The 14,635-nt window shown below is 47.5% G+C and overlaps 1 protein-coding gene across 3 annotated transcripts in view; it reads left to right on the top strand.

Moving 5' to 3' along the window:
* NOL6 (nucleolar protein 6) overlaps positions 1 to 10,347 on the top strand; it is a 35,152-nt gene extending 24,805 nt beyond the window's left edge. For all 3 annotated transcript variants that reach the window (XM_041472008.1, XM_041471998.1, XM_041472016.1), the window contains 3 exons: positions 417 to 614; positions 8,757 to 8,858; positions 9,950 to 10,347. In XM_041472008.1, the coding sequence (XP_041327942.1) occupies positions 417 to 614; positions 8,757 to 8,858; positions 9,950 to 10,099 (450 nt within the window). In that variant the 3' untranslated portion in view covers positions 10,100 to 10,347. The remainder of the gene's footprint in view (positions 1 to 416; positions 615 to 8,756; positions 8,859 to 9,949) is intronic.
* Positions 10,348 to 14,635: the final 4,288 nt, after the last annotated feature.

Genomic DNA, 14,635 nt, shown 5'->3' with positions numbered 1-14,635 from the left:
GGTTTTGCTCTCACCCTCTGTCTGTTTGATGGAAAGTGCTGTTACCCTCTGGGGCAAATCCTGATGGACAGATGGGGCCATCCCATTATTAAACAGCTCCTTTGTTCCCTGCATGTTGTCCAGCTCCTGTTGGGTTCTTGATTCCCCTCTTCATCCTGAGACTGCCATGTGCAGTGCAGTTATCTATCTCAGCTCACCTCTTTGTCCCTCTCTCAGTAGCCCACCCCACTAGCATTTACTCAGGTAGGCTTCCTGGGGTCTGTGGCAAACTTCAAACATTAATCTCACAAAAGTTTTGTCTTTGGTTTACTGCTTCCTAAGGAGAAGGAGACAAAATGCAAACAAGGACTTGGGAAACCTCTCTTACCTCTCCTGCCTGCTTGTGTCCTGTATTGACTGTTTGTTTCTCCCTGCAGATGGTCTTCCGCCCTCCTTTGGACTTCTATGATGTCCTGATCCACCTGAATCCAAACCAGATTCCTCGGCTCCTGGAGAGCGTGGACCGTCCGGTGAAATCGGTTTCCCGTGGCGTGGTGAAGAACAGCTCTGCCACGAATATCCTCTTCCCTGTGGTGGATTATGATCCTGTGCAGTTGTACCTCAAAGAGCTGAGGGTAAGCACGGCCTTTTGGGGAGGCAGATGTGGTGCCTGAGGGGGAGTTCCCCTCTGGCTTATGGATTGCCTGTGGTGCAGGACATGGCTGGTGACATCTTTAGGTGTTTGTCTGGGATGGGCATTGCTTCTCCAGCAGAAGTCCTGGTGAATACACCTCCTCCTGCATGGAAGTGGGAGTGCTGCTGTGAAGTGAGGATAAGCTCAGATACAAACCACTAGGAGCTTTTGCTGAATAACATTGTATTCAGCACAAAAGTGTCTAAGCCATTTGTCTCCAGTTAGTTAACTCACTTTTCATGGCTTCTTCCACTAGTTGGTGTGCATGATGGGCAGTAGCCACATACAATTTCTGGGGGGGAGTAGAGGTATCCATGACATGGTCCCAGTAAGCTTTCTGCTGTTAGGCCAGTGGTTGTGTGAGCCAAAGGAAATCAGTATTGGTCACAGAGTGGTTTCTCTGTGTTTGGCCGCATGCATAACAACAGAGGAAATTGTTAGTGTGGGAATATGGAGAGCATCAGTACCCAAACTCTTTGACCCATGTTCTTTTCCACCATAAGGCCAAGCCAAAGCCTTGGCAAGGGGGAGAGATATATGCAAGGTCCTGGATGATAGCAGTGATCCTCCCTGGATCTGGACAGCCTGTGCTTTGCAGTTGTGCAGCACCTGGCACTTCCCAGCTTCAGATGTGGTGGCTGGGTTAAATGCAAATGTTGGATGTGCAGAGAGGTGGGATTGTGGTGCCCTCTTCTCAAAGCCTGCCTTGACTTTGAAGTGCCATCATCCCTTACTGATAGGAGTGCTGTGAGCAGTGTCAGAACTGTAAGCATGGGAATCTAGGCTGGCTGTGGCAGGAAGGGACCCGTGGGGGTCTCTTGTCCTGTTCCCCACTCAGGAAAGAGCCAGCTTTCATGTTAGAGCAGGCTGCACAGAGCCCAGTCCTGCTGGATGCTGTGTGTCTCCGGGGATGGGGATTTTCTACTTCCCTGCCCTGATGTTTGGCCACCATTGAAAAAGTGGTGCCTGAATTGAAACTCCAGTTTAGGCTGGAAGATTCTGGGCCCTTTCAGTTCAAGCTCTCCTTTCACCTTAACTAGGTGCCTTAGGAGTTGGGCAAAGAAAACTTGCAAGGGTTTCTTTGAAGGTTTCCTCATCCTGGGCACAGCCCTGTTACCCCCCAAGTTGGTTGGTTGCATGCCAGCCCCAGTACATGATAACCTGTGCCCATGGGAATCTGCTGTGGCTTCAGCAGAGCTGCCAGCTCTGCCAAGGTGTAAGCTTAGTCATCCTGTCACCCACAGCAGCCTGGGACAGTCCTGGGTGGTGAGGAAGTGAGAGACAGGTATGTGTGAAAGGCTTCATGAAACTGAGGAAGACCACAAAATTGTCACACAATTTCCCTGCAAAAAGCACTGCTTCCTTAGCTGGAAGGACATTTGGGAGAGGAGGTGCCCAGTGCTCTCCTCCCTTTGAGAAGGAAGGTGGACCTTGAGGTCCTGCAGATATGTTCTAGAGAGCACTGGGGGATTTCTTGGGCAAGAAAGAAGGGGAGAAGCATCCTTCACAAGGGTTTTAAAAGGGAGGTGGAAGCAGATTTGGAACTGTTTGCTCTTTCACTTTCCTTTCTGATGTCTGAGGAGTAGTATCAAGACCAGCCCCTCGCTTTTCCTTGATGAATGTTTGATCTGCTGCCATGAAACCTCAGCCAAGAGGTGCAGATGTGGGTAGGAAATAGAATTTTTTAAGTCTTCTTTTAATCCTTCTCTGCCTAGTGCTGGAAGTGGGTTCTAGAGCTGAACAGAGCTTTTCAGCAGCTACCAAGGTGCTGGAGATGCATAGGGACAGAGCCTCTGTATCTCTGAAGGGGTCAGGGCTAAGCAATTCTCACGGAAGCCTAAAAGAAAGAAGAATGCTTGCTTGAAGAGAAACTGGAGGATGCTGGATGAGCTGATTGGGAGCGCTGTCTCTTTGGGGAAGCTTGCTGCAGGTCTGGCTGTAGATTGAGGCAGTCAATCAGGAGGCTCATCGGGGTTTATAGGGTTTACTTTTATGCATCTAGAGAAATTGATGTCAGTAAGTGGCTGTGGAAGTTAAAGGCAGAGAAAAGATTTTCATTAATCTTCAGGCAGTTATGATTTACGTGGTCCAGTCAATAGTGACATCCAAATTGCCTGCATTTTTACTGCTTTTACTGCCTGTTTTTATTAATACAGGTTATAATAGAATGGGGATTGGTTTGGTCAGGTTGCAAACTGTAGCTGCTCCTAAACCCAATATGCTAACATCCCAGTGAAGAAAGATGGATATGAGCAAAGGTCACATTGCTTGTTGGCAGCAGTGTTGATTTTCTTGGTGTCCCTTGTTCTTTCACGTGAGGGTTCTTAGGAGGGAACAGGTCAGAAACTGGTTGCAGCATTCTCTGAGGAGTGAGCTGTGAGCCAGAGAGCCCAGAATCTGCATCTCTGTCTGGCGGGCTTTTCTTTGTCTTTGAGGCTCTTAGATACTGTTTTTTCTCTTGTGGCTATCATATTGGAGGTATCTTCCAGTAATAGTTTGCTTGTCATTCATAGCATCCAGATCAGCAGCAGGCAGTCCTGAAGGAGCTAGTAAATATCTGCTTTTCTAGGCAAACAGGTGTTTATTTTCCTGGAAGAGTCTCAGAGGTGATGCTGCACGTGGTCTCAGAGAATTCAGCTGTATCCAGTTAAATTGGAATGCCTCAAAAGCTGATTTTGCACTGCAGGACCAGGTCCGTAGAAGCTACTCCATCCGTTAGAAATTACCTGACTTCATATCTCAGTGTGTTGATGCTGTTGCTTCAAGGCAAGACCTTTTCAGTGACTTAGGCTTTGCTTGGTAGCCTCTCCAGCACCTTTTTATTTCTCCTTCCCTGGCTCTTGCTGCTCTAAGCAGTGTTCAGCTCTTCCTTGTCCTGTGGGCTGGAAGCCCTGGGGGTGATCCAAACCCTGCAAGAAGTTGATGCCAGAAAGGAGTGTGGTGACAGCAGTGAATCCTTCTGAGAGAACTTGGATGAGAAGGCAGTTTGGATGCAGAACTGACTGGCTTTGATTCAGAGTAATTTGCTCTCTCTTAACAGCACAAACCACAGAATTGAGCAACAGGGCTGTAGCCATGGCTGACAGTGCAGCCATGGTGGGTTTGTAGCAACAAAGGGAGACATCTGCCTCACAGATGCTGTGGGATTTTGTGTTCTTCTCTGGGCAGAAAAGAAACATCTGCCATTTACTGAGAGTTACACAAAAACAGGATTTAAATGTCTTGGTGTTTTGATTGAATTGAGAGGGGCAGGGAGTGGCTTCTTCCCCTGGTTCAGACTGGTAACCAGGAGATCCAGTCTTCTGTGTAGCCTGTTTGCCCCTGTTCTTCTAAAGTCAAAGGGTTTAGCAAGACAGTAGTGCTCTGGAGCTGAAGGATTGCTGTGTGCCTTTTCCAGGGAGCTTAATCAGAGTAGAAGATGAAAGGAGAGGAAGTGCTGAGTCCTGACTGCTTGAATTTTTCCTGCTTCAAGGAGATGTGCTGCAGGAACTGGCCTGAGTTGCTCTGGTGCCTGGGAGGCTCTGGGCAGAGATGAAAGGCTGGCTGTAGGATTCAGGCAGCAAATTCTTAAATTCCAGAACAGATCTCATAGAGAATGCCTATTCTATGATCCTGTCCACAGGAGAAGGCTTTGCAGACAGACACTTCTGAGGGCAAGCAGGTGCCAGACATCCACAGAGAGGGCTTCCCTGGAGATTCAGCCCATCAACAACCTCCCTGCCACTTACAGTTCAAAGTGCCTTATTGAGCAAACCCTGGGTTGGCTCCTGGTGGGGATTCTCCAGCAAGGCTAAATGAAATTTAAGTGTCTGGAATGAGGCTCCTATTGAGTCTCCATCATGACTGCTGATCTGTGTGGTGGTGGCTGTGGAGCTGCAGAACGCCCCTGTGTTTGCTGCGGATGTGGTGTTAGAAGGCTCAGTCCATGCAGCTTTTGCTCCAGGGTGACTTGGCTGTCCTCTGGACTTGAGAACATCCAGAGGACATGGATTGTGGATGTGCTTGCCTTGCCTGTCTGCCTGCATTATGGAGCTCACAAAACCAAAGGCAGTGGCCACCTCTCTGAGCTGTTCAGTCGTTGTGGGGTAAATTGGGTGAAGCTGCCTGTGCCATGTCCATCTGCCTGTCTGTTATGGCTGTAATAGACCTCACATTTCTTACTGGGTCTTTGGTCTCACCAGGTCACTGGTGGGATGTGCTGTCATGCACTGAGATTTAGCTTTCTTGGGCTGCACCTGCCAGAGGAAGAGCTTGTGGCAGAGAAGCTGTCCATCTTGTGAGATCTTTTCTGGGTGGACGAGCAGGAAAATGCTTCCTGCTTTACAATAAACATCCCTCTAAAGTAATGTTTCGCATTTCTTGCACCTTAAGACAAGACCTATCAGGAAGACTTGGAGACCTTTCCTTTCTTCCTCCCATGGTGTAAAAATGTCTCTTGCTACTGCATGTTAGAAAGGAGTTAATGATAATAAAAATTCTCTGTCTCCTATAACATGTAATGTAGCTGTGATTGGTGAAATCTTTCCAGGTCAGTCTGCTCCCTTCCTGTTTTGACTGACAGGGCTGACTCCTTCTATGGTGACACCAGGTACACAGGGAGAAGCTGAAAAAGCTCTGTGGGCTCTCATGTCGGGCAGGAAACTTCCTGTCTAAATCTGCACCTTTGAAGGGCAGAGGTGTCAGGAAATCAATCACTGCTTTCAGGGCTGCAGAGCTGCCACCAGACCCTTAGCATAGTGCCCTGGGCTGAGGGTGGGTACGTGTGTGTGTGCCCACTTGCTCAGTGGGGCATGAGCCCCCCATGCTCCCGGGATGAGCTGACAGGGGACTTGTGGCTGCATTTCTTGTGTGTTGCTAATGCCCTCCCAGAGGCTGTGCAGGGTTTGTCGTGTAGGAAGTGACAGAAGACTTTTGTCTCAGTGATTTGGTGGATTGACAGGTTTGCTGATGGAGCCAGGAGGACATGAGTGGCTTCTTTCCTTTCCATGTTTCTTTCCTGCTGCACCAAAGCCCAGGACAAGGATTTATGTGTAGCTCCCAGGTGGAAAAGTTTGCTTAGTTTGAATTAAATTTTAAACCTTTAATCAGCTGAATCCCAAACCTAAGGGTTTCCTTTGTCTTTTAAAAGTAAGTTACAGAGGTAGCCCCAGCGTGGGGTTACTTGGATAGTGCTCCTTGCTCTGTTGGGTCGTGGAGGAGGCTCTCTCTGTGTCACATAACTGGGAGCATCAGGGCAGGTCACAATAGGATGACAGAGACCTCGAAATGTTAACCACAATTGTAGTTGTTGGAAGTAAGTAGCTTTAATAAGGTTTTGCACTGGTGGGTTCCTTGCTAAGAGCACTTAAAATGCTCTGAGCACTGAGCAAGTGTTTATTGATGCTTTTGCCTGCTGAGCTGCTGTTGAACCAGGAAATACTACTGTAGGACACATTTTTGTGTGCAGAGACCTCCCTAAAAGGCTCTTCCAGCATCTGTGATGCAATGAGCCTAATCTCTTGGTAGAAGCAGTGAAAAAACTGGGTGGATAAAGGGCCAGATGGAAAAAACCCTATCCCTAAAAAACAATGTAGTTACTTAAACAATGGATACTTAACTAGCAGCAAGTAGATACTTAACAATGTAGATACCTAACAGCTAGTAGATACTTAACTAAATTTCACTTAGCTCATTGCAAAATCCATGCTTCAGATGGAGCTGCTTAATCTGGTTAATCACATTTTAGATCCAGGCATTGTTTTACTCACTGCATTTCTCCACCCTTTTCATTCCTATAACCCAGATGATTTCTTACAGAGCTTGTTCTAATCTTCTTCCAGGTGTCATATACACCTTCTCCCTGGACAATGAGGCCTCTCAAAATTGAAGCCCTGAGCCTGTAGGTCCCCCATATCCCATATTACAGATGGGAACCAGCTGTAGGTTGTGTTGATGGCAGGGATTTCCATGGGCCTTGAAAGCCGAATTGCAACCAAAGATAGAGCACCTGGAGAAGTGAACAAATGTAGTCCCTGCCTTTTCTCCCTTTTCTCTGAAACTTTTCCTGGAAGAAGGTGTTTGCAGGCTCAGACAAGTCCAGTGACACTGGGCAGAGAACGTGGGATGTGGAAAGGAGGGTGAACTGTTTGCTTTTACTCCCCAAGCCTCTGAACAAACAGCAGTGCAGTGACTAATACACCTGACCCTTTAAATGCTGCCATTTCTCAAGAACTCCACAGCTCTGTGGGCCAGTTTGAAACACTATCACGTGGACAACTCTAGGAGCAGGACAAGCGCTGAGATTTTGAATTGGATGCCATCCTTTTAACATCTGCCCTCTGCTCCCTGCTGTCTGGGAAAAAAAACCCTGCTGGGTATCAGGCCAAACAGTGATTTTATTGGGAAATTAGCTGAGCCTGGGAGGTTTTTTTTACTGCAAATGCTCCTGGCTTCTGTCCAGCAAGATGCATCTGTAAAAAATATTGTTCTCACAGGGAGCATCGCGTGGCGCTGAAGACCTCGCCCTGTAGAGTAGCTGGGCTCTTTCAGGTTCTCACATGTCTGCTCCCCTTTGGTTCAGAAAGCTGCACCTTGGCAGTCAGTGTGCCCTGAGCTTTATTACCCTTCCTTGAGCTTTCCCTCCCTCCCTCTTTGGCTAAAAAAAGAGAAGTCTTCCCTTGTTGACTGGGCTCTGAGCAGAACCTGTTGCTCTCAGTACAGAAATGCCAGGGTGGATTACCTCTTTCTCAATGTATTTTTAGACAGTAGTTTTTCTAGCCAGTTTGCTGAAATAATGCCTTGACCAGGCTTGCCCCTATGAAACCCCATGGAGTGGGATGAGTTGGTAGTTCTTGGGATCTTTCCATCTTGATGACCTGATTTTGTTGCCCTCTGTGCGGGCAACAACAGTCCAAACTCAAATCTGTCTCTGAAGATTGCAGACAACACCACCCCTCCTTTCTTATCAGGTCTGTGTTCTAAAAATGCCACCTTGCCTTTTTGGATCACTGGTAACACCAACCCACTCTACCTTTTTTTTTCCTACTGCAATCCTAGTATGTCCATACAAGAGTCCATCCAAGCTTTTCTTTGATGTTGATTTTCTTTTCATGCACATCTTCATGAAAACCTCATGATACAATGATGCCAGCAGAGACCTCTCTTGGTAAAAGCTGGGAAACAAAGGTGATGGAGAAGAAGGCTGAAGAGGGAGAAGAGGGTCTGTATTCTGGGCAATAGTTTGTTCCAAGGCTGGTGAAACCCTTTGCAGACACTTCTCCTGTACTGATGCTGGGGACTATTTGCTCAGCCTGGTAAATACGTCTTGTTGCCTGATGTTGATCGGCACCAAGACAAAGGTGTATCAGGGAGCAGCTGCTTGGCTGTCTTGGTCAGCTTTTTCAGGGTACACATCTCTTGGTATCAGCACATTAGGTGATGAGCTGTAGGGCCAGACTTTTGGGTTCAAGAAATTGCTTGCACACAGCATTGTTTCCTTCTGCTGTGATGCTCATCTGCCTCCTTGCAACCCTGGGAATCCAGCTGATGTGGGCTTGGGGGAAGCCAGACTGGGCTTTAGTCATCCCTTTGTGCAACATCTCTCTTTGATCTCTGCTGCCCAGCACCACCAAAGGAGATGCTCACTGACACCACTGTTGAAACACAAGGGGCAAGGAGGACAGATTGCTGCAGTGCCTCTTTTGAGCTTTCCATCTCTTTCCACCCCACAGAACATTGTGTTACTTAAAACCTCTGCTCTAATGTTTCCTTTTTGGATAAAGTGCTGATAGCTCACGTGGGGTTTATCTTGGTGGAAGAAGGAGCTTTGATACCTTGGTTGCACAGGTTGCAGATCTTGAGGTGCTGGTCTCTGGTTTCATGTTTGTCTTTGGTGCTGTGAAATGTACCGTGGCAGGACTGCCTGCTGGGTAGGGCCTGCCTCTTTCTGTCTCATGCATTGTAAAATTTTGCATATGGTTGCTGGACACTGGAAAAGTACATCTTGGTGGTGCCAGGTCAGCTGATGGAGGACCACAGTGAGGGACACTCAGTGGGTTGTCTCTGAGGGGTCACTGTCACTAACCTGTGTTTGTTTTCTACCCAGAACGCCTTTGATGATCTTGCCTTGTTCTTCTATGACAAGCATGGAGGGGAAGTGATTGCAGTTCTGTGGAAACCTTTGAGCTTCCAGCCTCAGCCTTTTAAGGTGAGTTTTTGTCTCTGCTTTAAGCTTTGTGTTACCTTTATACCCTGAAAGCTTGAAGGGCTCTTTTTATTTTTCTGTATTGTAATTGCTTTGTCCAACTCTCATCAGCTCCAAAGCCCTTTGAGAAATGGAGGTCATGGTTCTGTTGCTTCTTGGAAGGGGAGAAACCAAGACACAGATGTGGCCACAGTGTCTTCAGTCATCAGGAGAACTGAGAAGGGAAATAGACTATCCCATTCTTGTGGCTTTGGGATCTTACCAGAAATACCCAACCCACAAGAAGCCTAGGTTCAGAGTGCCCATGTCCTCATTGATGCATGGAGCTGTTTTCCAGCTGCACTGTGTGGGTTGGCAAACCCTAGAGGGTGGTTAAGCCAGGTGTGAGGCACGCTGGAGTGATTCATGCTGCTTTCTATGAAGGAAAGACACAAAGAAACCGGTTACTCATGGCTCAGAGCTGGCAGCCCAGGCTCTTCTGTCAGTCTCTGGTGATTTATCTCCCCTCTCTTCACGGCCAGAGGGCATTGGCCATTCTGCCTGGCTGCTGTTGTGAAACCCAGTTATTGAGTGGTGAAACAGAGGAGGAGATGCTTGCATCGGAGCTGAGTCTGGCTGGATTAAACACAAGGATTTTGTTTTTGCCACTGTTGGAGCCAAGGATATCTTCCTACCTGAGGTCTTGACACCCACCAAAGAGCAGAAGCAGCTCTTACTCAGCCTTGTGCTGTGATCCCTTTTGCATACTCCTTGTGCCCTGCTTATCCAGCCTCTCCCATGCATCTGCACACTTGTCATTCCACCATGCCCCTGGCCATTGCTTTGCTTCCTGACTTCCTCACAGTCTTTGGACTGTGGCTCCAGGGTAAACCCTAAAAGGGGCTGGAAGGGGTCACTTTTGCACTTTGTTAGCTCTAAAAATGAACACTGACAGTGTTAGAAGTAAAACTTGTGGAGCTGGGTGCAGTGGTGTAACAGGGTTTGGATGTGACAAGGCAGGAGAGGAACTTACTTCTCTTACTTGGGGCTGGAGAGGTTGCAATGCAACTCTGAGCAGGTCCTCCCATTCATGCAATGTTTTCTGTGTCTTGCAGGTCTCCAGCATGAGGGGAAGGAAGGTGACAACTCTGAACAACGAGCTGGTCTGTGTTCCCAATGTGGAGGCAATTCTGGAGGACTTTGAGATTTTGGGAGAAGGCCTGGTCAAAAGTGTGGAAGCTCGTACAGAGAAATGGACTATCTGAAACCACTGAGAGGTGTCAGAGTGGCCTGTCCTCAGGCAGTTTGTTCCTTCTGGGTCTGTTCCCTTCTATAAATCAGTCCTAGAAGAGCCTTTTAGCTTCCCAGTACTGTAATCCAGTACTGTATGTTTTACTCTATTTATCTTTATATATATGGTTCAGAAAAGCAATGGAACCTGTTATTGTTTTCAAGAATACAAATGCCTTTTTATTTTGAAGAAAATATAAAGATGGGATAAAGTTTTTGAAAACATTCCTGTTTCTTGTTCATTTGTAGGAATTGGAGATGTGTTCACATAAAAATGTAAAGGTCCGAAAAATAGGGCTGAAGTGTGCAATGGAAAGGCAGTTTCCTGGTTTGGTAGGGAGTTGATACAAGATGCTGCTGTTCTAGGGGTTAGCAAAACCAAAAAACTCTTGTTAAAAGAATGACCAGGTTATTCCCTGCTGCTCAACCCCAGTGAGGCATATTTGGCACATTGTGTTCAGTGCTGGTTTTCCCAATGAAAAGGAGCAGGTCCAGTGAAGGGCAGCAAAGACAATAAAGGAATTCAAGCCTCTGTGATGAGGGGGAGAGGGTGGAAGAGCCAGGCTTGTTCAGCCTGGATAAGAGAAGGCTCAGGGGGTTATTGCCAATGTGTTTTAATACCTGGTGAGGCAGTAAATAAGATGGATTGGTTCCAAATGATGGGTAAGAGGGGTAAACTGAAATGCAGAAAGTTCTGCCTAAAATGCTTTTTCTTTACCATGAGGGTGGTTAAACATTGGCACAGGGTGCCCACAGACTCCCAGGTGGAGTCTCCGTACTTTATACTCAAAACCCAACTGGACACAGTCCTGAGCAACCTGCTTCAGGTGACCCTACTCAGAGCAGGGATGTTGGGTTATTTCTCTCATGTGGAATGATTGTGGAGACTCCTGATAAGGCCAGAGAAGAAAATAAGTTGGAGCAAATGCACCTGTCCCATCCCCTCTTCTGGTGGAGGCAGAACACCTATTCCAACAGCAAGACACAATTGAATCAGATGCAGAGCAAAGAAAACAGACTTCATGACAGCAGATTTTGCTTGATTTTGGTGATCAGGCCTGGAAAGGCAAGTGGATATTTAGGCAGCCTGATAAATAGGCAGCTGTTGCTTGGTTAGGAGCATTTTGGATGGGAAGTTGAGTGTATTGCTTCGAGACCTGCTGGTCTTTTTAGCTGTTGGCAATGAGCCCAGGGCTTTGCTGAGGAAATTCACAACTTGTTTTTCAGATGTTTTCTCTGAATCATTTTAAACTGGGCTGTGGCAGAGATGGGACTCTGGGCTTGTGCTCTTTGCTTAGTGCCTGTTGATTGTTGTTGGAAACACTGTGTCCTCACACAGTGGGGTAGGAACATGTGTGCAGCGCCCCTGGCTATGGGATAAATCAGGTACATTTCAACTACAAGGATAATTTTTCTCTCTTCCCTGTGCTGGTGGCTGAGGGAGGCTGCATGTGGAATCCATTGCCCATTGTTTCTGGAAAGAGCTTTGAGTGCACCTAAACTGAAATCATCAAAAGCTCTTAATGGGCAAAACAGACCTCTCACCTGAGAACAAAGCAGCACATTCTGTTGCTGCCATGACCCCTGCATCCTCAGAACTTGCTGACAAGTCCATTAACAAATGGTGCAGGCAGTGATTTCATCAGGTTTCAGAAGCAGCTAATTAGGGATTAATTCTTAATCTTCTCTTTGTTGTGCTTTATCATCCTCTAGATGTTGGAATTGCCCAACCTGCCTTCAGCGATGGCTGTAATTTTCCTCGGTGGTTGGATTGTTCCCTCTTTTTGTGTCCATTTGCCTTCACTCTGAACATGCAGCTTGACATTAGAATCACATACATTTTCCAACATGGCTTTTGGACACCACTGAGTTGGTGCAGTGGTTGCTTGTGCCACAGCTCTGCCTGTTTCCTCCATGCCCCATCCTACCTTTGCTTTTCCCTCTGCTGTATGTTGCGGAGGCTGGAACATTCTCCCCACTGCATATATCTGCTTTCTCCCCAGTCACAAGCACGTGCCAGAGCCTGCATTAGCTTCCAGAGAAGAAGAGCTCCTCTAGCTACCTTCTTCACCAGGTAGGCTTGAAGATCCTGCTCGCCCTTCTCTGGGGCTGTCATGGGATGTGGCCCCTCAGTGGCTTATTCCCTGCCTGGATATATTTATGGGGTGATGGCCTCTGCATTTTCAGCTGAACAATGCTGTAATCTCCTCTGCCCTGTCCTCCCCACCCCAGCTCTGCTTGTATCTGTTTCTTTTACGCTGTAAGGTGTTGTATTTCTACTTTTTCCTTCTTGCCTTTAAAAAGCATAAAGCTGCTTCTCCACCTGCCATTTGCAGTGTGCAGCAAAGGGACAGGAAACATCCAGGCAAATCTTTTGCTGGTCCCAATAAAATGATGGTAAATGATACTTGTAAGCAAACCCTTGTACAAGTCCTAACCTGCTGGTGTTTCATAAGGTGGTGCACTGTGCTCAGAAGCCAGATGTGAGTCCAGTTTAGGTGACAAACATGGGTACCTCAGCAAAGACCTTGTAATGAATTCACCTAAGACTCACCATATTGACCACTGCTAGCCCAGGTTACATCACCTGGAAGGGATACACCTGTGTCAGCAAAAGTTACCCAGATAAAAAATTATCCCAGCCTTGCTTGCAGTACTCTTGTTGCCAAAGCTGTAGGTGATCCACAGGCTCTACTTTCAGGGGAAGGATAACTCTGCATTGCCTTAAATCACCCAATGTCCAAATATTTACCACCCTCACTGGGAAGAATTTCTCCTAATACCTAGTCTAAAACTGCTCTCTTTCAGTTTTAAGACATTCCCCCGTGTCCTGCCACTATGTGTCTTGTAGAAAGTTCCTCTCCATCTTCCTTGTAGACTCCCTTCAGGTACTGGAAGGCCACAGTTAGGTCATTCTGAAGCCTTCTTTTTCCAGGCTGACCAAATCCAATTCTCTTCCCCCTTCCTCATAGGAGAGAGGTGCTCCATCTGTTTAATAAATTTCGTGGCCTTCTCTGGACTTCTGCTGATTACTCTTAGGATGTGGATATTGCTGTACTCTGACTTCTTGAGCAACAGTTTACCTAAAGCAAAATCCAACACACCTTTTTCAGGAGCAGAGGGTCTCTGCACCTCTAAAGGGTCTGAAGAAGCAGGATCCAAAGGAGAGGGGTGTCTCAGGTGCACAAGAGAGGACAAGTGAGGTCTCTGCTGTAACTTTATCTCCTGTTGCTGGATTTGCTGCTCCCGTTGGAGTACTGTGACTAATTCCTATTGTGAAAGCTAGGGTAGGGCCTGGGTTATTCAGAGCACTCTTGTTTGACAAGCATGCTGGGTTTCCACTTCCAGAGCAGTGAGTGGGCACTTGCTTGTTTGATTAGCTGTGGTCCCGGCCGTAAACAAGAGCTGCACAAACACAGAGCTGCCCTGGGGAGCCCATGCCATGTCATGTTGCAAGAGCTGGGACGAGGGCAAAGGGAGAGCTGAGGCAGCAGCAATGGGCTGTGATGTGTTGGTTTTGCAAAGCTACCTCAGAAGCTCTTTACGGGGGTCTCCTGTGCGTGGGGGGCGAGTGCAGACCACTCACAGGAGGTGCTTCCAAAGGCAAGACTGGGCTGGCGTGATGATATTGGTATGCTTAGTGTATGGATGGAGCCAGCCAAGACAGGGCTCAAGGGGTGCATGCTTTATGTGTGCTTTCTGCTTTCTAGCAGGGCTTTCCAAATGCTGGTGGGTTCCCCTGGGCCTTTAGCTGAGCCACCCTTTGGGCAGCTGTCTACTAAAGGATCAGCTCATGCTTTGCAAGGATGTGGCAGACAGCAGTTGCTGGGAGGCTCAGGAGAAGGGGAAGGGGATGGAGCCTTCCTTGTGCCACCAGACTCCTGCTTGCCAGGTGCCCTTGACAGCTTTGAGTGACCATAACAAGAATTGTGAAAGGGAGCAGGTTGATGAAACCCAGCTCAGATGATGGGATGACCACAGCAGGTTGAGTGCTGTGAGGTTTTCTTGCTTACTGAATTGTTCAGAATTTGATGTTCATTCTTTGGGGCTGCTGAGATTTTTTCAGAGGCTCTTTGGGGTCTCTGTGAGGCTGTCTGGCTTGAGGCTGACCCTTTGAAAGCAAGAAGCACATGTGTCCTGGAAATAAAGGCCTTTTAAAGAAGCATCTTGCTCAGGCACCCACAATTACTAGTCATTTTTGAAAACCCTTAGGTTAAATTTCCACAACTGGCTAGGGAAGGAGTGATTGGGTTTTTTTTGGCGCAGAAGGGAAATAATCTCCCCTCGTTTGCTGTTCCCACAATGGCCATTCTTCTAGGCTGGGCTGGTTTGCTGGGGTTTCTCTTATCAGGAAAATGCTCTGGACCTGAAGTGATTTTTCCCAGCCAAGGCAGCAACTTTTGGGAAGTACTGGTTCCTCAGCAAAGCAGCTCTGGCAGGTGGCAACTTTTAGTGCTTGTGGTCTCAGAAAGGCAGAGTGATGCAGCTAAGGGGTGAGGGTGGCATTTAGT

The sequence above is a fragment of the Pyrgilauda ruficollis genome, unplaced genomic scaffold (genome assembly GCF_017590135.1).
Source record: "Pyrgilauda ruficollis isolate IOZ18807 unplaced genomic scaffold, ASM1759013v1 scaffold107, whole genome shotgun sequence".
NCBI lineage: Eukaryota > Metazoa > Chordata > Aves > Passeriformes > Passeridae > Pyrgilauda > Pyrgilauda ruficollis.
Note: the sequence above shows the minus strand (reverse complement) of the source record. Positions and strands in the feature narration are given on the sequence as shown.